This window comes from Neoarius graeffei, chromosome 22 (genome assembly GCF_027579695.1).
Source record: "Neoarius graeffei isolate fNeoGra1 chromosome 22, fNeoGra1.pri, whole genome shotgun sequence".
Classification (NCBI taxonomy): domain Eukaryota; kingdom Metazoa; phylum Chordata; class Actinopteri; order Siluriformes; family Ariidae; genus Neoarius; species Neoarius graeffei.
The window spans coordinates 23,337,886-23,363,087 of NC_083590.1; the positions used below are offsets into that span (position 1 = coordinate 23,337,886).

At 41.4% G+C, this 25,202-nt stretch overlaps 1 protein-coding gene across 1 annotated transcript; it reads right to left on the minus strand.

Moving 5' to 3' along the window:
- Nucleotides 1-4,256: 4,256 nt before the first annotated feature.
- On the minus strand, nt 4,257-15,210 carry LOC132870401 (sialidase-1-like). Its single transcript, XM_060904039.1, has 6 exons — nt 15,030-15,210; nt 6,964-7,153; nt 6,622-6,884; nt 6,329-6,511; nt 5,553-5,772; nt 4,257-4,805 (listed from the first exon to the last, which is right to left on the minus strand). The coding sequence occupies exons 1-6, from the start codon at nt 15,093-15,095 to the stop codon at nt 4,597-4,599; spliced, it is 1,131 nt and encodes a 376-aa protein (XP_060760022.1). The 5' UTR covers nt 15,096-15,210; the 3' UTR covers nt 4,257-4,596.
- Between the last annotated feature and the right edge of the window lie 9,992 nt (nt 15,211-25,202).

A 25,202-nucleotide genomic window follows, 5' to 3' on the forward strand; every position in this document is an offset into this window, starting at 1 on the left:
TTCATCTCATTATCTCTAGCCGCTTTATCCTTCTACAGGGTCGCAGGCAAGCTGGAGCCTATCCCAGCTGACTACGGGCGAAAGGCGGGGTACACCCTGGACAAGTCGCCAGGTCATCACAGGGCTGACACATAGACACAGACAACCATTCACACTCACATTCACACCTACGGTCAATTTAGAGTCACCAGTTAACCTAACCTGCATGTCTTTGGACTGTGGGGGAAACTGGAGCACCCGGAGGAAACCCACGCGGACACGGGGAGAACATGCAAACTCCACACAGAAAGGCCCTCGCCGGCCCCGGGGCTCGAACCCAGGACCTTCTTGCTGTGAGGCGACAGTGCTAACCACTACACCACCGTGCCGCCCCGCAGGACAGTGTGGTACACTAAATGTACAGTTTGTATTGTCCACAGGTGGGCAAAGTACCCCTATATCCCCTGCCCTATATACCAACTATAGACCATGTTTCAAGATATTGTCACATTTTTCAAGTTCTGCTGCAGGAAGCCAACCCTACCTCTTTACACTGACCTCAGCAGCCCATGGTATAAACCCACCGGACCTTTGGTCCAGGTGAGCTAAAAGTTAAAATTTCTCACATTTCTGAGTATCAAAAGGCCAGAGGTGGACAAAGTAGCCAACTTCATTACTTAAGTCAAAGTACAGATCCCACTGGTCAAATGTTACTCCGATACAAGTGAAAGTTGTCCAGTCAAATTTTTACTGAAGTACTGAAGTACTAGCTTTTAAAAATACTTAAGTATTAAAAGTACATTTCTGTCAACGGATTGTTGTATTATTGACACAATGCTTACAAAACCTAACGCCGTTACCAAAGACAGAAATGTGAATTCACAAAATGAACGCATGCTGTGCCATCATGGTGGTTTAACATTAAGCTAGCTAGTCAGTGAAGCTCCACCTGACATGCTAGCAAACTCTTTTCAAACTCGAAATCATATTGGGTAGCTAACGTTACTATAAAAGAAATATTTCTACATTCTGTTTATTTGGCAAGATTATGCTAAAACATATTTCTGAAAGGACTTCAGGTAAGTTAATGTTATTTATGTTAGCGTAACTCTGTTTTTACATGCTAACTAACAGTGTCCAAGTTAATTAGCTATGTGTTAACGTTAGCTGTGGACAAGGCGATGGCAACTTGGCGGGCAAATCCATAGAAAGTCATTTGACGAACCAGACTGCATAGCTATTGCAGCGTTATCGCTAGCTCTAAAAGTACAGACAGCTTCGTTGCAAGCTTTCTCTTGGAATAAAACGTTTATATACCTCAATATGCTCCCGCAGGTTGGACGGCGAGTTTTTGAAGGCCGTGATGTGGTTCGTTTTAGGCAAACAAAGCAAACATTTAAAATGAAACGAATCTTTAATCCTTTCAGAAAACTGAAACATGGGTTCTAGGTATGGCCATGGGTGCGTGCATTCTCCAGAAGAACCGCCTACTTCCATTCTGCCATCAACTGATCGTGTTCAAATAAAGCTGCTGAGAAATCATTGATCTTGATTTTATACAGTCTATAGACGTGATGTGACCCTAGTGATTACTGACCGGCTGTCTCAGTGTCACCTGAGAAAAAATCATCACGTTTTAGAAAAGAAAAAACATCCACTTTCAAAGCTGCTTCATAGTAACGAGTAATGAGGACCTTGATAGAAATGTAGTGGAGTGAAAAGTACAATATTTGCCTTTCAAATGTAGTGAAGTTAAAGTCATAAGTTTCCAAAAAAAATACTCAAGTAAAGTACAGATACTTAAAAAGTGTATTTAAGTACAGTACTCAAGTAAACGTATTTCGTTATTGTCCACCTCTGGTATTGTCCCATGTGACAACCCCCTTCCCCTTTCTGCCAGCCTGCCTTGTTTACCTGCTTTTGGGTAGCGGCTTTTATGCCTTGGTTATTTACGAATAGTCTCTCTCTATCTTTTTGGGAGTGTTTTCCTTAGGTCTATTCCAAATTTAGTCTCTCCCTTTCAGTCTGGGTATTGGCTTCACCTGTTTGGCTGGCTATAAAAACCTGCATGTCTCAAAGATGGCAGTTCTCTTCCCTTGCTTGCGTGCTGGCTCCTCTCCAATGTCATTTTCTGTCTAAAAGCTGTGGCCTTCTGGAGAATTTTTTGTGATGCTGTTTCTTTGGTTAAATTTGAGTTGTTTAATACATTACTTTATTTGATGCTGCAAAATGGTGTGTCTCTTGTCTTTCAAGCCAGATTAATATGGGGCTTGAACCCAGGACCTCTTGCACCCCAACCAAGAATTATATAGAGCCACCAATTAACCTAACCTGCATGTCTTTGGACTGTGGGGGAAACCGAAGCACCTGAAGGAAACCCATGCAGACACGGGGAGAACATGCAAACTCCACACAGAAAGACCTGCGTCGGACACTGGGCTCGAACCCAGAATCTTCTTGCTGTGAGGCGACAGTGCCGCCTGTTATACGTCAGTTTAATTCAAATAAGATTGATTGATGTTTAGTGTTTTATTATTGTCTTAATGTTTTCCTTTCTTCATTACTACTCTGTCTATATAATTTTTATACTATATAGTTGCTTTGACAAAATTGTTAAAACGTTCATGCCAATAAAGAACACGCTGAACTTGACAGCGCAACCCAACCCCATCTTTCTTAAAAACTAAACATGATACATACTGTATGTCCTTATAACAAGAGAATTGGATTGATAGTGCTCTATAAATGATAAACCACTCTTAATTCCAACATCACTTACACCTCAAGAGCATGATCATGCCACAGGATGGCTAAATTGTGCAGCTTCTAGATCGAAACTCATAGAGCACAGACACATGGAGCACACGGACCTCATAAAGCACCACATTGAGACTCCCTCAGCGGTGGTGGTGCGCAGCCACCTGTATCGACTCCCCGAGCACAAGAAAAACGTAGTTCAGGATGAACTCAAGGCTATGCTTGATATGGGAGTAATTGAGGAGCAATCCGGTGGGCTTGGTTCCCAAGACTGACAGGTCAGTCTGATTCTGTGTGGACTATAGAAAAGTCAACATGGTGTCTAAATTTGATGCATGTCCAATGCCTCGCAGTGATGAGCTGCTCGATCGGTTAGGCGCAAAATAAAAACAAGACATGGTGTTATACAGAAAATAATGGTCACCATGGGGGGTGTGATGTGGCACAATGTGCAAGTGGAGTACCACAAACTCCTCAAAATGCATTATTTTCATATAAAAGCATGATCTGGAATGGGTTATTCCACTTACTCCACAGCAATTTGCCAGCAATTACAATTGTTAGATTAGATTAGATTAGCAGTTAGATTTAATGTTGCAAAATGTCTGAGAAACAAGTTAGCTCCTGTCATTCCCTCACCACTGATTTGTCACGTTTCATGCCACAATTTCAGAATACTGTAGATTATTTTTGGGGTGGGATCTATACTTGTCAGGTATGAGGTGTTGAGACAGACATAAGTGCAGGGAAGATGTTTATTAACAGGTGCACAATTTACAAATGTGAGGCAAGGTCAGAGTAACAAAACTTAGACAAATGAAACTGAAATGGAGTCATAAACAGAACATAAACCAGACTCATAAAACAGAGTACTTAAACATGGCTAGAAACAAAGGTAAATATAGAAAACATACAGTACTTTGGATCGTGTGCATGTAAACAGCATCCTATTAATCACATGGTGATTGTGCTCCAAATCAACGACAGGACTGAGCAATGATGAATGGGTCCCAAGAGCATGCACAATGTGCTCCATGTGTGAGGAGTGCCAGGCTTAAGCATGTGAAGGCTTGACAATACTGACAGAGTATGACCATATAATTGACAGTGAATTTCAGAAGGTGATGATAAATGGCTAAAAATAATAGACTACAACATGTCAAATCTTGTCCATCACCGACGTCCAAAGCGATTGAGTTGTCAAGAACTTTTGGGTGATTGGCAGGAGTTTGTAGAGAAGTACCAGAACAGTAATGGAGCCCATGTAGTCCGTCACTCTGTGGGACTCTTCTCATCTCATCTCATTATCTCTAGCCGCTTTATCCTTCTACAGGGTCGCAGGCAAGCTGGAGCCCATCCCAGCTGACTACGGGCGAAAGGCGGGGTACACCCTGGACAAGTCGCCAGGTCATCACAGGGCTGACACATAGACACAGACAACCATTCACACTCACATTCACACCTACGGTCAATTTAGAGTCACCAGTTAACCTAACCTGCATGTCTTTGGACTGTGGGGGAAACCGGAGCACCCGGAGGAAACCCACGCGGACACGGGGAGAACATGCAAACTCCGCACAGAAAGGCCCTCGCCGGCCACGGGGCTCGAACCCAGGACCTTCTTGCTGTGAGGCGACAGCGCTAACCACTACACCACCGTGCCGCTGTGGGACTCTTATAGATGAGAAATCTTATGACAGTGACAAATTAGAAGTGTGATCTGCATCATTAGTGAATTAACCCCTGATGAAGAGCTAAGCCATATCAAGGCCCAAATTAATTCAGAAATGCTTCATGAGCAATTCACTACATTCACACGCTTGTTTTGTTGGGTTCTATAGCTGTGCAGAAAGTTTTCTTCTACAGGCTACCATATATACTGATTTTTGCTAAAGAAATGGTCTCCCAATAGTCTTTATGGCCTTTTTCATAGATGACAAATATGTATTTCTTGTCATCTTTGAGAGATGTTAAACAGGAATAACCACTTGGCCCTTCCCAGATCTGAAGAGTCTTCTTTTCCCATGAGTTACCATCAGTCAGAGACCAGCGCAGAGTCAGATTCACCCCTGGAGGACAGAACCGACAGGAGAACATAAGACAACAATGTTTTTCTCTGAAAAAGTGTCCATCCTCTCATATACATTATATTACAGGCATTTAGCAGACACTCATATCCAGAGCAATGTACAACATACCCTGACATACCGACAGCAGTGGGCAGCCTGGGGAGCAGTTGGGGGTTAGGTGCCTTGCTCAAGGGCACTTCAGCCATTCCTACTCGTCCAGGGAATCAAACCAGCGACCTTTTGGTCCCAAAGCTGCTTCTCTAATCTTTAGGCAATGGCTTCCCTTATACCATGTTATTCAGAAGTATTTGGACTATGATGTCACAAGGTTTGATACACAACTTCCTTTTTTGACCTTTTCATCATAAATTGATCTGAAATGGTAAACGTTACATCTGCATGACCTTGTAACTGTTTAAATAAGTATCAATTTGGAAATATCATATTGGAAAATCATCCAGGACATTCTACACTTTTGATTTTTTTAATGGATACTCATGCTACCAGGCCAATACCCATCTTGATGTATGTAACTGATTGTATGTTGTACTATACTTTTAAATCTTTAATCAATCTTAATTTCCCAATTTCCTAATCGCAGTTGTGTACAACGACATGTTTTCCTTGCACACCTCATTATTACACTCTAATACAGCTTGACCTTGAACAGGTGTATCAAAGAAGCAACATCAAGTGGACCCTTTGCCATATAACTGTCCAATAACATTCCAAACCCTCCTCACTCACTCTTCTGGGTGCTGGCTGGGTTGCTGAAGAACAGCAGTCCTTCCTTCTGCAGAGCTCCAGCCGCCACCACAGGATCCACCAGCGTGTGGTCAAACGTCAGCTCCTCCACAGGCAGAGTCTCTCCTCCATCCAGGCTCCGCACCACTATCCTGCAGAGGCAGTGGTAGCGGTTCTGGTTTCGCACGTTAATTGCAATGCTGCCGTCCTGGAGCTCCACCGGCTGGGGGTGAAAGCAACGTCAGAGTAATAGAAAACATGATGTACAATAACTACCAACCAGGGTGGCAAAGGATATCACGTGCTTTCTCCAAAACACATGAAGTCAGCCAACCAATTTTTTCTTTAAACTGCTTCAAAGGGCAACAAAACATGCTCAGAGGGAAGTGCTATCTGCCCTCTTCCACATACATGAGCTCGCAAATGCCCATGGTTGGCTAGTGTGTTTCCGTCCTTGACAGGAGAAAGGGAGACTGCCCTGAGAGACTGGCAGCCAAGTCAGTGTGTAACTAATCACAAATCATAACATAACCAGAGTTTGAATAAATAGCTTGAAGTCTTTCGAATATGAATATAATTCTGTTGTTCACTTCCACAAGGAAGCAAGGACATTTCAGCTGAACAAAGAATCAGTTTATGGATAGAGTTCTCTGATTAACACAATGGCCATATGACAAAGGTACTTTTTTCCTGTTGAATCCATTCTACTAGGGATGTCATGATTGCTGTAAGTCTTTGGGTATATCGAGATCACAAGTTACAAATTCTTTGTCGATTACCTGACACTCATCAGGGTTGAAGTCCTGGCTCTGTTTGGGCTGGTTATAAGGGATGCTCTTCAGCGATCCTCCGTTCCTCCATGTGCACCCGTGATCATCGCTCAGGATACAGAAAACCCCATCGCCCTCAATAGTGCCGTGACCACACACCACCAAACGCCCCTTCGCAGGTGGATGCTGCTTCTGTTGGTGTTCATTCAAAAAACAGAGATTTTTCATTCCAGTTTACCTGACTTTGTCTGTAAAGAATAAAAAGAGATAAACACTGACATGAAACCATCCAAAAAATAGACCTGAATGCCAAATCCTGGCCCTGGGATGAAGCTCTTGACCCCGAGTTGGTCAGAGAGATTGCGAGGAGTGCTCCAGGTCAGACCATCATCCAGACTCTCCACTAACATGGTGCTAGAAGGGCTGCACTGATAGCGGTAAAAGCACAGAGAGTAGATCAGCATCAGGGATCCTGTTTCTTCATCCACAACGACAGAGCCTAAGTTTGTGCCATCAGTGTGAATCCCATCGTTCACTATGAAGGTAGTCGGAGACCATGTAGCTCCTAGAGTGAAAGAGGTGATTAATGCAGGACAGTCGCTCTGTATATGCAACAGAAGCCGTACTGAGTAAATCTAACACACCTTTGTCTGTTGAGCGTCGTATGGCTATAAATTTGGCCTCCATGTCTCCTGAGGATGTCTTTCGAGCCTCTGCAAACGCCACCAAATATCCACGTGGGGTGAAGCTCAACAGGGGAATACGGTATGTGTGCACCTCCCCAGCCTCTCCGCCCACCCACAGCAACTGCTCCTCAGTAATAATAGGATTGATCTGATAGAGATGAGAAGGCAAGGTCAGGGAAAAAAAAAGATCTTTTGAGCTACACACACCTGTTTCAACAACAAAGTCTATTTTTGGTCAATGAACTTGACTGTATCTAAAACATAATGTGAAACAGAAATCATAACATACTGTACTGTGGTTTTTTAGTGTGACATTTTCAGGTCTGAAATGATGTCTGGCCGGACTTGGGATTAACCTTCTCGATCTGACTTTTTGTAACATAATATTATATGGTATTATACTACAGTGCTGATTTTGATTGATAAATTCTTATAACAGTTGCTCTGACAGTAGCTACAACTGCGAAAGAAATTACAGATATACAGTGGTGCTTGAAAGTTTGTGAACCCTTTAGAATTGCCTATATTTCTGCATAAATATGACATAAAACATCATCAGATTTTCACACAAGTCCTAAAAGTCGATAAAGAGAACCCAGTTAAACAAATGAGACAAAAATATTATACTTGGTCATTTATTTATTAAGGAAAATGATCCAATATTACATGTCTGTGAGTGGCAAAAGTATGTGAACCTTTGCTTTTAGTATCTGGTGTGACCCCATTTGTGGAGCAATAACTGCAACTAAACATTTCTAGTAACTGTTGATCAGTCCTGCACACAGGCTTGGAGGAATTTTAGCCCATTCCTCCGTACAGAACAGCTTCAGCTTCTGGGATGTTGGTGGGTTTCCTCACATGAACTGCTCGCTTCAGGTCCTTCTACAACATTTCCATTGGATTAAGGTCAGGACTTTGACTTGGCCATTCCAAAACATTAACTTTATTCTTCTTTAACGATTCTTTGGTAGAACAACTTGTGTGCTTAGGGTTGTTGTCTTGCTGCATGACCCACCTTCTCTTGAGATTCAGTTCACGAACAGATGTCCTGACATTTTCCTTTAGAATTTGCTGGTATAATTCAGAATTCATTGTTCCATCAATGACGGCAAGCCGCCCTGGCCCAGATGCAGCAAAACAGGCCCAAACCATGATACTACCACCACCATGTTTCACAGATGGGATAAGGTTCTTATGCTGGAATGCAGTGTTTTCCCTTCTCCAAACATAACGCTTCTCATTTAAACCAAAAAGTTCTATTTTGGTCTCATCTGTCCACAAAACATTTTTCCAATAGCCTTCTGGCTTGTCCATGTGATCTTTAGCAAACTGCAGACAAACAGCAATGTTCTTTTCAGAGAACAGTGGCTTTCTCCTTGCAACCCTGCCATGCACACCATTGTTGTTCAGTGTTCTCCTGATGGTGGACTCATGAACATTAACATTAGCCAATGTGAGAGAGGCCTTCAGTTGCTTAGAAGTTACCCTGGGGTCCTTTGTGACCTCGCCGACTATTACACACCTTGTTCTTGGAGTGATCTTTGTTGGTCGACCACTCCTGGGGAGGGTAACAATGGTCTTGAATTTCCTCCATTTGTACACAATCTGTCTGACTGTGGATTGGTGGAGTCCAAACTCTTTAGAGATGGTTTTGCAACCTTTTCCAGCCTGATGAGCATCAACAACGCTTTTTCTGAGGTCCTCAGAAATCTCCTTTGTTTGTGCCATGATACACTTCCACAAACATGTGTTGTGAAGATCAGACATTGATAGATCCCTGTTCTTTAAATAAAACAGCATGCCCACTCACACCTGATTGTCATCCCATTGATTGAAACCACCTGACTCTAATTTCACCTTCAAATTAACCGTTAATCCTAGAGGTTCACATACTTTTGCCACTCACAGATATGTAATATTGGATCATTTTCCTCATTAAATAAATGACCAAGTATAATTTTTTTTCTCATTTGTTTAACTTGGTTCTCTTTATCTACTTTTCGGACTTGTGTGAAAATCTGATGATGTTTTAGGTCATATTTATGCAGAAATATAGACAATTCTAAAGGGTTCACAAACTTCCAAGCACCACTGTATATTAATGCACTTGTTCTAATACATTATTGTTTCTATGGTAACAGCTGACGCAGGGTTTTGTATGTTCGGAAGCTCCATATATCAATGGCTAATAAAAATCTGATTAAAAATGGGCTATTTCACCAAGATAATCATATAATTGCTCATATGATTACGTTTCGATAAGCAGATGTTTGTTTTTTAAATTTATCTTAGAAGCCTCCAGTGTCAGTGCTTTGTAAGAGTCAGCACGTTTTCCACCTGGTTAAAGTCTTCAGGACACAGAGCTAACAGGATCTTCTTTGGCAGACATTGCACAACCTCACCTATAACTATAATCTGATATTTAAAAAACAAAACAAAACTGAAAATATGTCCTTCTTTAATACTTTAATAAAAATTGTATGGCAAAAATGCTGTGGTATAAAAGGAATAAAATAATTTGAGTGTGCAGTTATTGGACAATAATAACTTCAGTGAGGTAACAGTCACCTTGCTTTGTGTCAGCCGGCATCAAACCACCTCACTGTTGATTATTTTTCTCCAACAGCACACCCTTAAGTGTTTAATTCCTTACATGCACTCATTTTCTTTTCTGCATGTGCATGATGAGGTGGTATTTAAAAAAAAAAAAGGCTTTGTTACCCCTTTTTCCACCAACAGGGAATGGGTTTCATTCTCATTCACGCACCTTTTGAACCCTTCAGAGCAATTCGACCAAAAAAAATTTGGTTCAGAACCAGAAAAGTTGGTTCCCAGCAGGAATCAATACACAGCTGGTTTTTCCAGCATGAACTGTGACGACATCAGTGGTTGTGTCACGAGTTTGAAGAGGAAGTGGAGTGCAGTAATGGATAAAGGATGCGTCTTCAGAAAAAAATGGACTGAAAACAAATATCTGCAATGACAACAAAAGCTTGCAGGTAAATGTGCTCTGCCATCTTGCTACTACTGTTTATTCCTGTTGTGAATGGTGCAACACTCCGTTCATGACGCATCCTTAATTACAATAACTCCACTCAAAACTGGTGAAAATGTGGGCTGGTTCACTAGCTGGCACCAAAGTTCAAAGAAACCTTAATGGAACTGGTGCAAGAACTTATTTTCTGTTGAGAATAAGAATGAAATAAAGAATTCTATGGAGGCCCTAAGGTCCCGAAAGGTGATATTTTTATAGAGTAGAGTCTTTCGGTTGGGTAGGAATTGTAGTGTTCCAAGTTGAGCCACTCCTATTTTCAGTTGACTGTCATTTCAGGTCTGTGTGGGTTGTCTAATGCCCTGTGGTTGTATACCATGGGATGGTCCTCCATATGTTTGTCCAACTGTGCTTTGAACACATTAACATCTGGTGCTGTAACAACTGTCTCAGGCAGGTTGTTCCACCAACAGACCACTCAGTTGCTGAAGAAATACAGTCTTTTGTTACTCTTGACAGTGTTCTTTTTCAGTTGTAGACTATGCCCTCTTGTCTTGGTGTTTGTCTTCATTCCTGTTATGCTTGCCTTTGTATCGTATTTTTCATGTACGTATTTGTAGGTGTTTATCATATCGCCTCGTAGTCTGCAGTACACTAATGTACATAGCTTAAGAGCTTTCAGTCTGTCCTCATATGGAAGATCCCTCAGTCCAGGTACTTGTTTTGTGGCACGTCTCTGAACACACTCAATCTGTTCCACCAATTTCCATGTGTAGGGTGACCATACTGGGGCACCATACTCAAGATGTGGGCATATAAGTGACTTGTATAGGAGAGATAAGACATCTTTATATCTTGCATATACAAGTCAGTGTTCGAAATACCCGTCTGCATTTTGCAGAATGATTTTCAAGATTGCAGAAGAAAAATTAAACATCCTGCAATTTTGCAGAATGAAAAAAATCAGGCTCAGGATTCAATGGTTTTCAATTTAAAACTACAGGTTGCAGATGCAAACACTGTGAATGAAGTACATTCTGGGTAACAATCTATTGTTCAAACTAGAAACTTAATCTTGACAAAATGCAACATGACGTGTAACATGAAAATGAATGTTTTGCTTCTTGAAGAACAGTTGTGTTCTATTTTTTATTGTGGTGATCCCTTTATTAGTATGTTGTGTGGAAGGATAATGTGTGGGTGTGATAACTAGTACATTTATGAATTAGTTGGTATACTTCAAGTTGTAGTAGCCCGTAGTGTCAGGGCGAGGGGGATGAAAGACCTGTGGCGGTATCATGGAATGATAACTTTGCTGCAGAGAAGGATCTGTGAATAAATATATTACGTTCATTATGTCTTCTTCTTAAATCAAATAATTAGTTTTCTTTTGTTTCAGACACGTAAAAGCTTTTTGCCTTTACCTGACATGTTTCGACGGTGTAACTTCCGTCTTCATCAGAGGGTCACCTGGATGTTGGTGTGTGACGTGCCTTTATAATCAGCTGATCAGTTGTCAGAACACTCTACGAACGTGCATCAATCATAACCGATCCCACAGAACGCGCAACAGAAGAACACCACATACGGCAAGCTCTGATCACATGTCAATATCCACCATGGGCCATACACAAAGGCGCACAACAAGCGAAAACAAAAGAAAAGACAGAAAAAAGGAAAACAGACAACCCAAAAACAGGAAAGTAAAGCAGTAGTGACTCTACCGTATGTCAGAGGAGTCACAGAACAAATCCAAAGAGCCATGAAAAAACAACATACAAACACCCGTGAAACCACACACCAAACTACGACAGCTACTAGTTCACCCTAAGGACAAAATCGACCAACACAATAAATGTAATGTCATATATGAAATACCATGCCAGTCATGCAATAAAACCTACATTGGGGAGACAGGAAGGAGTTTTAGTACACGAAAAAAGGAACATAAAAAGGAATGTGAAAAAGAAACAGAACAGAGACAAACAAGAGCAATAAAAGAAAAAGCTATGCAAGAGAACCTGAAATCAGCAATAACGGACCACTGCAGAAGGGAAAAAAAAATCATATAATGGATTGGGACAATGCTCAGATCATACAGCAAGAGAACAACAGATACCATCGTTGGATCAAGGAGTCAATAGAAATCAGAAAGCGTAGCCCAAGAACAATAAACAGGGATGAGGGGGCATACATGCTCTCCCACACCTGGAGCGCCGTCCTGAGGGGGCAACACTGACAGCGGGAGGTGTGACCGACCTGTCAATATTGACAGGGAGGTCACACCTCCGTAACATCAGCTGATTATAAAGGCACGTCACACACCAACATCCGGGTGACCCTCTGATGAAGACGGAAGTTACACCGTCGAAACATGTCAGGTAAAGGTAAAAAGCTTTTACATGTCTGAAACAAAAGAAAACTAATTATTTGATTTAAGAAGAAGACATCTCATCTCATTATCTCTAGCCGCTTTATCCTTCTACAGGGTCGCAGGCAAGCTGGAGCCTATCCCAGCTGACTACGGGCGAAAAGAAGAAGACATAATGAACGTAATATATTTATTCACAGATCCTTCTCTGCAGCAAAGTTATCATTCCATGATACCGCCACAGGTCTTTCATCCCCCTCGCCCTGACACTACGGGCTACTACAACTTGAAGTATACCAACTAATTCATAAATGTACTAGTTATCACACCCACACATTATCCTTCCACACAACATACTAATAAAGGGATCACCACAATAAAAAATAGAACACAACTGTTCTTCAAGAAGCAAAACATTCATTTTCATGTTACACGTCATGTTGCATTTTGTCAAGATTAAGTTTCTAGTTTGAACAATAGATTGTTACCCAGAATGTACTTCATTCACAGTGTTTGCATCTGCAACCTGTAGTTTTAAATTGAAAACCATTGACTCCTGAGCCTGATTTTTTCATTCTGCAAAATTGCAGGTTGTTTAATTTTTCTTCTGCAATCTTGAAAATCATTCTGCAAAATGCAGACTGCAGATGGGTATTTCGAACACTGACTTGTATGTACAAGATATAAAGATAAAGATGTCTTATCTCTCCTATACAAGTCACTTATATGCCCACATCTTGAGTACGGTGCCCCAGTATGGTCACCCTACACGTGGAAATTGGTGGAACAGATTGAGTGTGTTCAGAGACGTGCCACAAAACAAGTACCTGGACTGAGGGATCTTCCATATGAGGACAGACTGAAAGCTCTTAAGCTATGTACATTAGTGTACTGCCGACTACGAGGCGATATGATAAACACCTACAAATACGTACATGAAAAATACGATACAAAGGCAAGCATAACAGGAATGAAGACAAACACCAAGACAAGAGGGCATAGTCTCATCTCATTTCATTATCTCTAGCCGTTTGATCCTGCTCTACAGGGTCGCAGGCAAGCTGGAGCCTATCCCAGCTGACTATGGGCGAAAGGCGAGGTACACCCTGGACAAGTCGCCAGGTCATCACAGGGCTGACACATAGACACAGACAACCATTCACACTCACATTCACACCTACGGTCAATTTAGAGTCACCAGTTAACCTAACCTGCATGTCTTTGGACTGTGGGGGAAACCGGAGCAAACCCACGTGGACACGGGGAGAACATGCAAACTCCGCACAGAAAGGCCCTCGCCGGCCATGGGGCTCGAACCCGGACCTTCTTGCTGTGAGGCGACAGCGCTAACCACTACACCACCGTGCCGCCCCAGGGCATATGGTGCATTCATGTGCTATGGGAATTATGGTAAATACCAAACGCCGACATGGAAAGCACACATGAACGCCCCCTCTTGTGGTATTTTCCACTGGGCAACTCGTAGAAAATTTTGATACACGAGTTGCCGAGATCGGTGGTGTAGTGGTTAGCGCTGTCGCCTCACAGCAAGAAGGTCCTGGGTTCGAGCCCCGGGGCCGGCGAGGGCCTTTCTGTGCGGAGTTTGCATGTTCTCCCCGTGTCCGCGTGGGTTTCCTCCGGGTGCTCCGGTTTCCCCCACAGTCCAAAGACATGCAGGTTAGGTTAACTGGTGACTCTAAATTGACAGTAGGTGTGAATGTGAGTGTGAATGGTTGTCTGTGTCTATGTGTCAGCCCTGTGATGACCTGGCGACTTGTCCAGGGTGTACCCCGCCTTTCGCCCGTAGTCAGCTGGGATAGGCTCCAGCTTGCCTGCGACCCTGTAGAAGGATAAAGCGGCTAGAGATAATGAGATGAGATGTATATTATAGCCCAATACAAAATATTCTGTGGCTGTCCAAAGAACGCCAACAATGATCTAGATACTAGCTACACTCATTGTGGCTACAGCCAAATTTCCAAAAACTGCGTGGCATTCAATGTGTTAAGAAAATCTCTACTTGTCATGATCAGGAAATATTCAGCATTATTTACCTTTTGACTTTTGATAACTCATATTCCTGCTGCAGCTGATGAATAAGGCAATCTATAATTGTTTTAGCCAAATAACAGGCCTGATTCTGAATCTGGTCCACCATCTTTAATTTGTCAACAACAACAAAAGCATGTGAACACAACACACTGGTAAATACCACTTCCCAACTGGAAAATATCATCTTCCCATAGCACATGAACGCAGCAATAGTCTACAACTGAAAAAGAAGACCGTCAAGAGCAACAAAAGACTGTATTTCTTCAGCAACTGAGTGGTTAATTTAAAAAATAATAATAATCTTTCAGGACTTTAGGAGCTCCACAGAATTTTGACTTGAGTAACTCCTAATCAGGAACAGTTGATTTTTCCATAATCTGGCAACCCTGTAGCTCAAAATACTCCAGTCGAATAGAATTATTTTTAACCAGGAAGTGTAAATTCTTAACTAAATGATAACATGGAAACATTGTCCATTTACTGCCACAGGAGGTTAATAGCTCTCTCTCTCTCTCTGTCTGTCTGTCCGAAACAAACAACAGATGTCGTTTCAGGAAAGTAAAAGCAAAATGACAAGAAAAGAATATCGGAAATGTATTTATTTTGTACCTCGTCATCATCGGCGACGGCAAACCAGCCCCAAAAAATCAACCAGCACCACACGGAGAGCTTCATATCTGAAAACACATGACTGAAATGTCACGCTCCACTGCGTTAGGCCACGTTAAAGCAACATGCCTGAAAACAGGGAGAACCAGTTTCCTGCTCAGCCTTCAACACACACCTCATGTGCAATGAGAGCTCAGTCCTGTTGGGGGCGCTGTAATCAATCAAACGCTACGTTCACACTGCAAGGCTTAATGCTCAATTCCGATTTTTTTGTGAAATCCGATTTTTTTGTGAGGTCGTTCACATTAACAAATATATGCGACTTGTATGTGATCCTCAGTATGAACGAAAAGCGACCTAAAAGTGTTCCGCATGCGCATTGCAGGATACGACGACGTCACACGCAGTGAGCATGGCCAGTGTTTACGGAAGTAAAACCGCCCGGTTGCGGTATGACCAGTGATGGGAATAACGGCGTTAGAAATAAACGGCGTTACTAACGGCGTTACTTTTTTTTAGTAACGAGTAATCTAACTAATTACTTTTTACATCGTTATAACGCCGTTCCCGTTACTTACAATAAAATACTATGCGTTACTTTATTAAAGCTGTTCTCATCTGGCACGCTGCTCGCTCAGCCTTTCTTTCCTCTGCTTTAGTGTGGGGCGGGGAGACACGAGACAACGGCACAGTAAGCCAATCAGAGTAGATTTGGACAACATACGTAGGTAGGCCACGCCTACTGCACTACTGCGCGCTCTTTCAATCGGAAGACCCAGCGATGGCGAGCGGTCAGCCCAGCACTGCGCTTTCACATTGGAAATACAGCCATTACTTTTCATTACTTGAAATAAAAGGCAAAAGTGTTTACGTGCAATGCACATTGTGTCGAGGAACAAAGCGTTTGTCCTCGTCAGTGGCCAGTAATTAGTAACTTAATTTTAATAACTACAAAAATATATTACATTTGATAGATGTCTTATCTCACATTGTCCCACAAAAATATTAATATAGTGTAGATAACGTTACTAATTGGTTCTGTTAAGTGTCCATTTCAGTCATTAAACACATTTAACATTCACTTTTATTATGATTACACTAATTGAATTTGATTTTTTTTCAGGGGGAACAAAATGTAACGGAATAATTACTTTCCCTGGTAATTAGTTACTTTTATGACAAAGTAACTCCGTTACTAACTCACTTACTTTTTGGGAAAAGTAACTAGTAACTATAACTAATTACTTTTTGAAAGTAACGTGCCCAACACTGGGTATGACCCATCCAATCTAGCTTGAATAGCTGCATCCCCCAAATGGAAATCAGCTCCCTAACCTCTGCGTCCTTCCATTGAGAAGATTCAGAACCTTCACAGCCCGAAGCGTCCCTCGCATTGATGTCATGCGCAGGGGCGCAGATACGTTTTTTTGAACTGGGGGGGGACAAAAAACTGGGGGGGACAAAGCTGCCAGCAAACCAACCCCAACCCCGATATGCCTGTCAAACTTGTGGGTTACCATAGCAACCAGGCTCGAGCTCGCAACCTGTGCAGTCTGCGCAGCTCAACCAACCGAATATCAGTCTTTAGTTTTTTTGTTTTTTTTTTCTTTTTTATCAGACATCTAATTTTTGGGTTTGTTTACCTGACATGTTTCGACGTACAACTTCCGTCTTCCTCAGAGTGTCACCGGATGTTAATTGGTGACGCATCTTTTATCAGCTGCTGTTTCTGAAGGCGTGGCCTTCCTGTCTGGTTTGACAGGTCGGTCACGCCTTATACTGTCTGTTCGTCCCCTGCAAGATGTGACTCCAGGTATGGGAGAGCATGTATGCTCCCTCATCCCGGTTGATGGTCCTCGGGCTTCGCTTACGGATCTCTATGGCCTCCCTGATCCAGCGCTGATGTTTGTTATCTTCTGTGCGGATGACTCTGGCATTCCCCCAGTCCATAATGTGGTTTTCCCTTTTACAGTGATCTGTTATAGCTGACTTATAATTTTCCTGTTGTGCCTTTTCTTTTATTGTTCGGGTTTGTCTTGTAGCTGTCTCCTTTTCGCACTCTTTCTTATGTTCATGTTTTCTTGTGTTGAAACTCCTTCCTGTCTCCCCAATATAAGTTTTATTGCATAATTTACATGGAATCTCATATATGGTGTTGCATCTGTTGTCTGGATGTATTCTGTCTTTGGGATGCACCAGGATCTGACGGAGTATTGTGTGTGGTTTGACAGGTGTGTTAACATTGTGTTTCCTCATTACTCTTTGAATGCGTTCAGTTATTCCCCTGATGTATGGTAATGTAACTACTCCCCTGTGTTCTTGTTTGTTAGTTTGTTTTTTCTCTTTCTTCTGTGTTTTGTTGTTCTTAACCTGTTCCGCCCCTTTGGATATTGCCCATTGTGGATATTGACATGCCTTCAGTGCGTGTTGTATATGTTGTTCCTCCTGTTCTTTGTCCTGTGGATCTGTAATTATTGCTGTGCGTTCATGTAATGTTCTAACTACGGATATTTTGTGCATTATGGGGTGTTCGGAAGTCCAGTTTAAATATTGGTCGGTATGTGTGGGTTTTCTGTGTACTTTTATTTTGATGTCCCCATCTTCTGTGTGTTGTTGATGTCCCCATCTTCTGTGCTTTTGATAAGTTGTATGTGACTGAACCAATGCTATCTACTATGGGGCGTAATGGTGTTCCTGGTTTGTGTATTTTTGGTGTACCGTAAATCCTGGGGATGACATTGGCTGTGGGTACTAAATGATTGTAATCCTGCTTATCTATTTTATTTTCATCGAGTAGTGGTTTTAGTAGTGCTTTAAGTTTCTTTTTCTTGTCTTCTGTTGGGCTTCTGTTGGATTCATAACATATCAAGGTACAAACTCTCACAAGCAGAACGCAGTATACTAGCAAAAGGACTCAACTACGCTGTCACACCGAACCATATACCACACGACGAATTCATTCTGGCAACTGAATTAGCATGTGAGAAAATACAGGATCACGGACAAAAAGCAGCTCTAAGAAACGCAATAGCTGGTATTTTGAAAACGGCCAAACCACCACCCAGTAACATCACAAAACAGGAAGCCAAAGCCATGAGAACATTAGCTAAAAATAAAGACATCACAATCCTCCCAGCAGATAAAGGCAGAACAACAGTGATTATGGACACTGATGAATATGAACGAAAAATGAATGAATTACTCAGCGACAACGCATTTGAAATATTAAAAAAAGACCCAACAGAAGACAAGAAAAAGAAACTTAAAGCACTACTAAAACCACTACTCGATGAAAATAAAATAGATAAGCAGGATTACAATCATTTAGTACCCACAGCCAATGTCATCCCCAGGATTTACGGTACACCAAAAATACACAAACCAGGAACACCATTACGCCCCATAGTAGATAGCATTGGTTCAGTCACATACAACTTATCAAAAGCACTCACCGAAATAATTAAACCATTACTAGGACTCACAGACCAACACTGCAAAAACTCAAAACATCTGGCAGAAGAACTAAAAAACATCAAAATGCAGCAAGATGAAGTTTTCATTTCACATGATGTCATATCTCTTTTCACCAGAACACCCACGGAAGCCACCATACAGATAGTACAAGACAAATTAAAAACAGACAGGACGCTCAGGAAACGCACAAACCTCACCGTACAAGACATCACTCAGCTCCTTCAATTCATCGCCACATCCACATACTTTCAGTTCAGGAATACAATCTACAGACAGAAGGAAGGTTTTGCCATGGGAGACCCACTATCAGCCATCATGTGCGGCTTTTTCATGGAGGATCTGGAGCAGAAAGCACTCACTACAATACCAGCGGAATACAGACCAACACTCTGGAAACGGTATGTGGACGACATATTGGAAAAAGTAAAGAGGGGACACACTCAACAACTCACCGACCATCTCAACACCATAGACAATACCGGCAATATAAAATTCACACATGAAGAAGAAACGGAGCAGTCAATAGCATTTTTGGATTTAAAAATACAACACACAGAAGATGGGGACATCAAAATAAAAGTACACAGAAAACCCACACATACCGACCAATATTTAAACTGGACTTCCGAACACCCCATAATGCACAAAATATCCGTAGTTAGAACATTACATGAACGCACAGCAATAATTACAGATCCACAGGACAAAGAACAGGAGGAACAACATATACAACACGCACTGAAGGCATGTCAATATCCACAATGGGCAATATCCAAAGGGGCGGAACAGGTTAAGAACAACAAAACACAGAAGAAAGAGAAAAAACAAACTAACAAACAAGAACACAGGGGAGTAGTTACATTACCATACATCAGGGGAATAACTGAACGCATTCAAAGAGTAATGAGGAAACACAATGTACACACCTGTCAAACCACACACAATACTCCGTCAGATCCTGGTGCATCCCAAAGACAGAATACATCCGGACAACAGATGCAACACCATATATGAGATTCCATGTAAATTATGCAATAAAACTTATATTGGGGAGACAGGAAGGAGTTTCAACACAAGAAAACATGAACATAAGAAAGAGTGTGAAAAGGAGACAGCTACAAGACAAACCCGAACAATAAAAGAAAAGGCACAACAGGAAAATTATAAGTCAGCTATAACAGATCACTGTAAAAGGGAAAACCACATTATGGACTGGGGGAATGCCAGAGTCATCCGCACAGAAGATAACAAACATCAGCGCTGGATCAGGGAGGCCATAGAGATCCGTAAGCGAAGCCCGAGGACCATCAACCGGGATGAGGGAGCATACATGCTCTCCCATACCTGGAGTCACATCTTGCAGGGGACGAACAGACAGTATAAGGCGTGACCGACCTGTCAAACCAGACAGGAAGGCCACGCCTTCAGAAACAGCAGCTGATAAAAGATGCGTCACCAATTAACATCCGGTGACACTCTGAGGAAGACGGAAGTTGTACGTCGAAACATGTCAGGTAAACAAACCCAAAAATTAGATGTCTGATAAAAAAGAAAAAAAAAAAAACTAACTATATTTAATATAAGACATAATGAACGTAATCGAAAGAATATCAGTCTTTGTTTTGTTTTATGTGAATTGTTGCAACTATGTATACACTGCTGTGCACCTCAATAAACCGAATGGTAATTAGTCTTTTGATTTTTCCGTGAGGTTTGCCTTATGCAAAGAAAGACAGCATAGACGTTTTTTCCTCCCTATAAGTGGGGGGGGGGGGGGACCGAGCGAGGTGAATTTAAATCTGGGTGGGACGAGTCCCACCCTCTATCTGCGCCCGTGATTATGTGCCATGTTGTTGTAACTTTTTTTGAGAGACCCGCCGCCTACTTCAGCGCAGAATAGTGACGTTTGTGGCTTGTTGATGACGTGTAAGTCGGATGAATGCGACCTGGCAGTTCAGACTGAAGTCGCATATGAAAAGATCGGATAGGAATCGGAATTAGGACCACATATCCAAACGGCCTGGGTCGGATTTGAAAAAATCGGATCTGTGTCGTTCATATTGTCAATAAAAGATCGGATACAGGTCACATATGGGCGAAAAGATCGGATTTGAGTCACTTGAAAATCGACTTCTCTAGTTACTGGCCAGATTTGGTCTCCTAGTCCAGTGTTTCCCAACCTTTCTTGAGCCACGGCACATATTTTACATTCGAAAAATCCCACGGCACACCACCAAACAAAAATGTCACAAAAAGTATATATAATGAAATATAATGATCATCTAGTCTCAATTTACTCACATTTTACTTACTCAGTGTGAAACGTGGGCCTGTTTAGTTGAACACAAAGCTGATATAAACTACCGTTCAAAAGTTTGGGGTCACCCAGACAATTTTGTGTTTTCCATGAAAAGTCACACTTTTATTTACCACCATAAGTTGTAAAATGAATAGAAAATATAGTCAAGACATTTTTCTGGCCATTTTGAGCATTTAATCGACCCCACAAATGTGATGCTCCAGAAACTCAATCTGCTCAAAAGGAAGGTCAGTTTTATAGCTTCTCTAAAGAGCTCAACTGTTTTCAGCTGTGCTAACATGATTGTACAAGGGTTTTCTAATCATCCATTAGCCTTCTGAGGCAATGAGCAAACACATTGTACCATTAGAACACTGGAGTGATAGTTGCTGGAAATGGGCCTCTATACACCTATGTACAACCCCGATTCCAAAAAAGTTGGGACAAAGTACAAACTGTAAATAAAAATGGAATGCAATAATTTACAAATCTCAAAAACTGATATTGTATTCACAATAGAACATAGACAACATATCAAATGTCGAAAGTGAGACATTTTGAAATTTCATGCCAAATATTGGCTCATTTGAAATTTCATGACAGCAACACATCTCAAAAAAGTTGGGACAGGGGCAATAAGAGGCTGGAAAAGTTAAAGGTACAAAAAAGGAACAGCTGGAGGACCAAATTGCAACTCATTAGGTCAACTGGCAATAGGTCATTAACATGACTGGGTATAAAAAGAGCATCTTGGAGAGGCAGCGGCTCTCAGAAGTAAAGATGGGAAGAGGATCACCAATCCCCCTAATTCTGCGCCGACAAATAGTGGAGCAATATCAGAAAGGAGTTCGATAGTGTAAAATTGCAAAGAGTTTGAACATATAATCATCTACAGTGCATAATATCATCAAAAGATTCAGAGAATCTGGAAGAATCTCTGTGCGTAAGGGTCAAGGCCGGAAAACCATACTGGGTGCCCGTGATCTTCGGGCCCTTAGACGGCACTGCATCACATACAGGCATGCTTCTGTATTGGAAATCACAAAATGGGCTCAGGAATATTTCCAGAGAACATTATCTGTGAACACAATTCACCGTGCCATACGCCGTTGCCAGCTAAAACTCTATAGTTCAAAGAAGAAGCCATATCTAAACACGATCCAGAAGCACAGACGTCTTCTCTGGGCCAAGGCTCATTTAAAATTGACTGTGGCAAAGTGGAAAACTGTTCTGTGGTCAGACGAATCAAAATTTGAAGTTGTTTATGGAAATCAGGGACGCCGTGTCATTCGGACTAAAGAGGAGAAGGACGACCCAAGTTGTTATCAGCGCTCAGTTCAGAAGCCTGCATCTCTGATGGTATGGGGTTACATTAGTGCGTGTGGCATGGGCAGCTTACACATCTGGAAAGACACCATCAATGCTGAAAGGTATATCCAGGTTCTAGAGCAACATATGCTCCCATCCAGACGACGTCTCTTTCAGGGAAGACCTTGCATTTTCCAACATGACAATGCCAAACCACATACTGCATCAATTACATCATCATGGCTGTGCAGAAGAAGGGTCCGGGTACTGAACTGGCCAGCCTGCAGTCCAGATCTTTCACCCATAGAAAACATTTGGCGCATCATAAAACGGAAGATACGACAAAAAAGACCTAAGACAGTTGAGCAGCTAGAATCCTACATTAGACAAGAATGGGTTAACATTCCTATCCCTAAACTTGAGCAACTTGTCTCCTCAGTCCCCAGACGTTTACAGACTGTTGTAAAGAGAAAAGGGGATGTCTCACAGTGGTAAATATGGCCTTGTCCCAACTTTTTTGAGATGTGTTGTTGTCATGAAATTTAAAATCACCTAATTTTTCTCTTTAAATGATACATTTTCTCAGTTTAAACATTTGATATGTCATCTATGTTCTATTCTGAATAAAATATGGAATTTTGAAACTTCCACATCATTGCATTCTGTTTTTATTTACAATTTGTACTTTGTCCCAACTTTTTTGGAATCGGGGTTGTAGATATTGCACCAAAAACCAGACATTTGCAGCTAGAATAGTCATTTACCACATTAGCAATGTATAGAGTGTATTTCTGATTAGTTTAAAGTGATCTTCATTGAAAAGAACAGTGTTTTTCTTTCAAAAATAAGGAAATTTCAAAGTGATCCCAAACTTTTGAACAGTAGTGTACTCGCAGGAATTGAAGAAAGACACACACGAAGATCTTCCTCAACAGCTCTGAGTCACTCTCCTTTTTTAGTTTTTATAGCAGTCATGCTTGAAAAGCCCAGCTCACATAGATAGGTTGTGGAAAATCACTTTTTTTTGCTTTCTTCTGACTTCTATTCATACTAGGGCCTTCATCTGGGTCAGAATTTTCTCCAGGACCCAGTTTGGATTGCGTACTTTTTCTTTTCAAATATTTATCCATCGCTATCACCGCTGTCACACCTGAAGCATTACTATTATTGCTATTGTTTGAATGGCAACAGGTAGATACACAGGTTAATTAGCTACCTGCTGCCGTATTTAATTGTTCTCCCTGTCACTATACGTCGCTGGCATAGACAAACGAAGACAAATTATTTGCAGTAAATAAATAATTTTCAGAACAATTAAATGAAATTGGATAATTTCCCACGGTACACCTGATGATCTCTCACGGCATACTAATGTGCTGCGGCACAGTGGTTGGGAATCACTGTCCTAGTCAATGCCAAACCATCTTCACTTGGAGACCAAATTTTAAACCAAGTTATGTCTTATCATTTGGTTCAATCAGTTGCAATTAATTAACCAAGTACCATGTAAGTATACATTTAACAAGGAAAACGAAGATCTATGTTATAAGATCATGTTGGTTAAGAAAAACAAAACTAAAATTTGGTTACTGAGATGGCTGATGTCAGAATCCGATGTCATTACTGTGTAACTTTGAGTGTCTTTGACATAACATTCGTGCTTGGTAATTGCTCTTGATAGCTGTGTAGTCACTGTAGTGTGTTTGTCTGTATGGTGATTGGTGAACCATTTTGCATCACAGAATCTGCTGCAGCGGTGCAACCGCATGGACTCTGGGGCCTGTGATTGTATTGCCCAGACCAGTTGGTCTCCTAGTGGAAAATCCTTAAAAAAATGCTCTGCCTACCATCCTGTATCAAATATAAACCAGTCCCCCCAGGATTTCACGGGCCTTTTTTGTGATTGTTGCGGGCTAAAATGTCTGATGTTGCGGGGGGGTTTCCAAAAAATTGCGATGAAAGTTGCGGTGTTTTTTAGGTTTTTGTTGCGATTACATTGCGGGAGGAAGTGAAAGTTGCAAGAAATTGTTGCGATTTTCTCTTTTTGTGATTAAAATTGAGTGATATGTTAAATAAGTTATTACTGAAAAACTATTGATTAAAAAAACAAAGACACTGAGAAATGGTCCTATAAACAACTTTACCAATATAAAAGATTACCAGGACTACAAAAATGCAGAAAAATAGGCTTTACTACTTATCCAAATGCACCTGTTGGTTCAAAAGTTAAAGTGCATAGAACCTCACAGCACAACATGACGTTACCTTAAAATATGTGGGTGCATTTGGGTAATTGAGTGATCAATCTCATTAAATCAGTCTCATATTAAATTTGAAGGTTAATAATTAAATTGAATCAGTCTCATTTGAATCATCTAAATTGAATCACTTAAAGTGAATCATTCAAGTGAATCATTCAAGTGAATCACTCAAGTGAATCACTCAAAGTGAATCACTCAAAGTGAATCACTCAAAGTGAATCACTCAAAGTGAATCACTTAAATTATTATGATCACTTACCGTATTACATAACTTATATGCACCTTTCTGAATTCTTTGGGAGATTGGGTGACTTCGAGTATATTAAGCACAACAAATAAATACACACAGTTTCAATAATAAATGAATTTATTATAACAACGATAAAAATGGATAATAGCAGATGGAATATATACAAACAGTGAGGTGTGTGTGTGTGTATGTGTGTGTGTGTGGGTATGAGAGGCCTTGTGTGGGTGTGGCCCACACAAGAGAATTAGCTTTGTGTAGCTAACTCCACATGTGTTTGTGGGGGAGGAGTTGACCACGTGGCTAGGCCTATGGGCTAGCAAAAGAAAGGCTAGCGTGGGTTGCTAACTGAGGTGTGGTTTATCAGGCCTGGTGGGGCCTGATTAGCTTTGTGTTGCTAAGTAGACAAAGGAATTAGCCGTGCGTTTAGCTAACTCCACGTGGTGGAGGCCTTGTGATCCCTTGAGACAAATACAATTAGCCCTGGAGGCTAATGGAACAAAGAATTAGCCATAGGCTAATTTCACTAGCTTATAACAATACTGAATCCACTGAAATCTTGATGCGGTCAAGATGTATAAGGA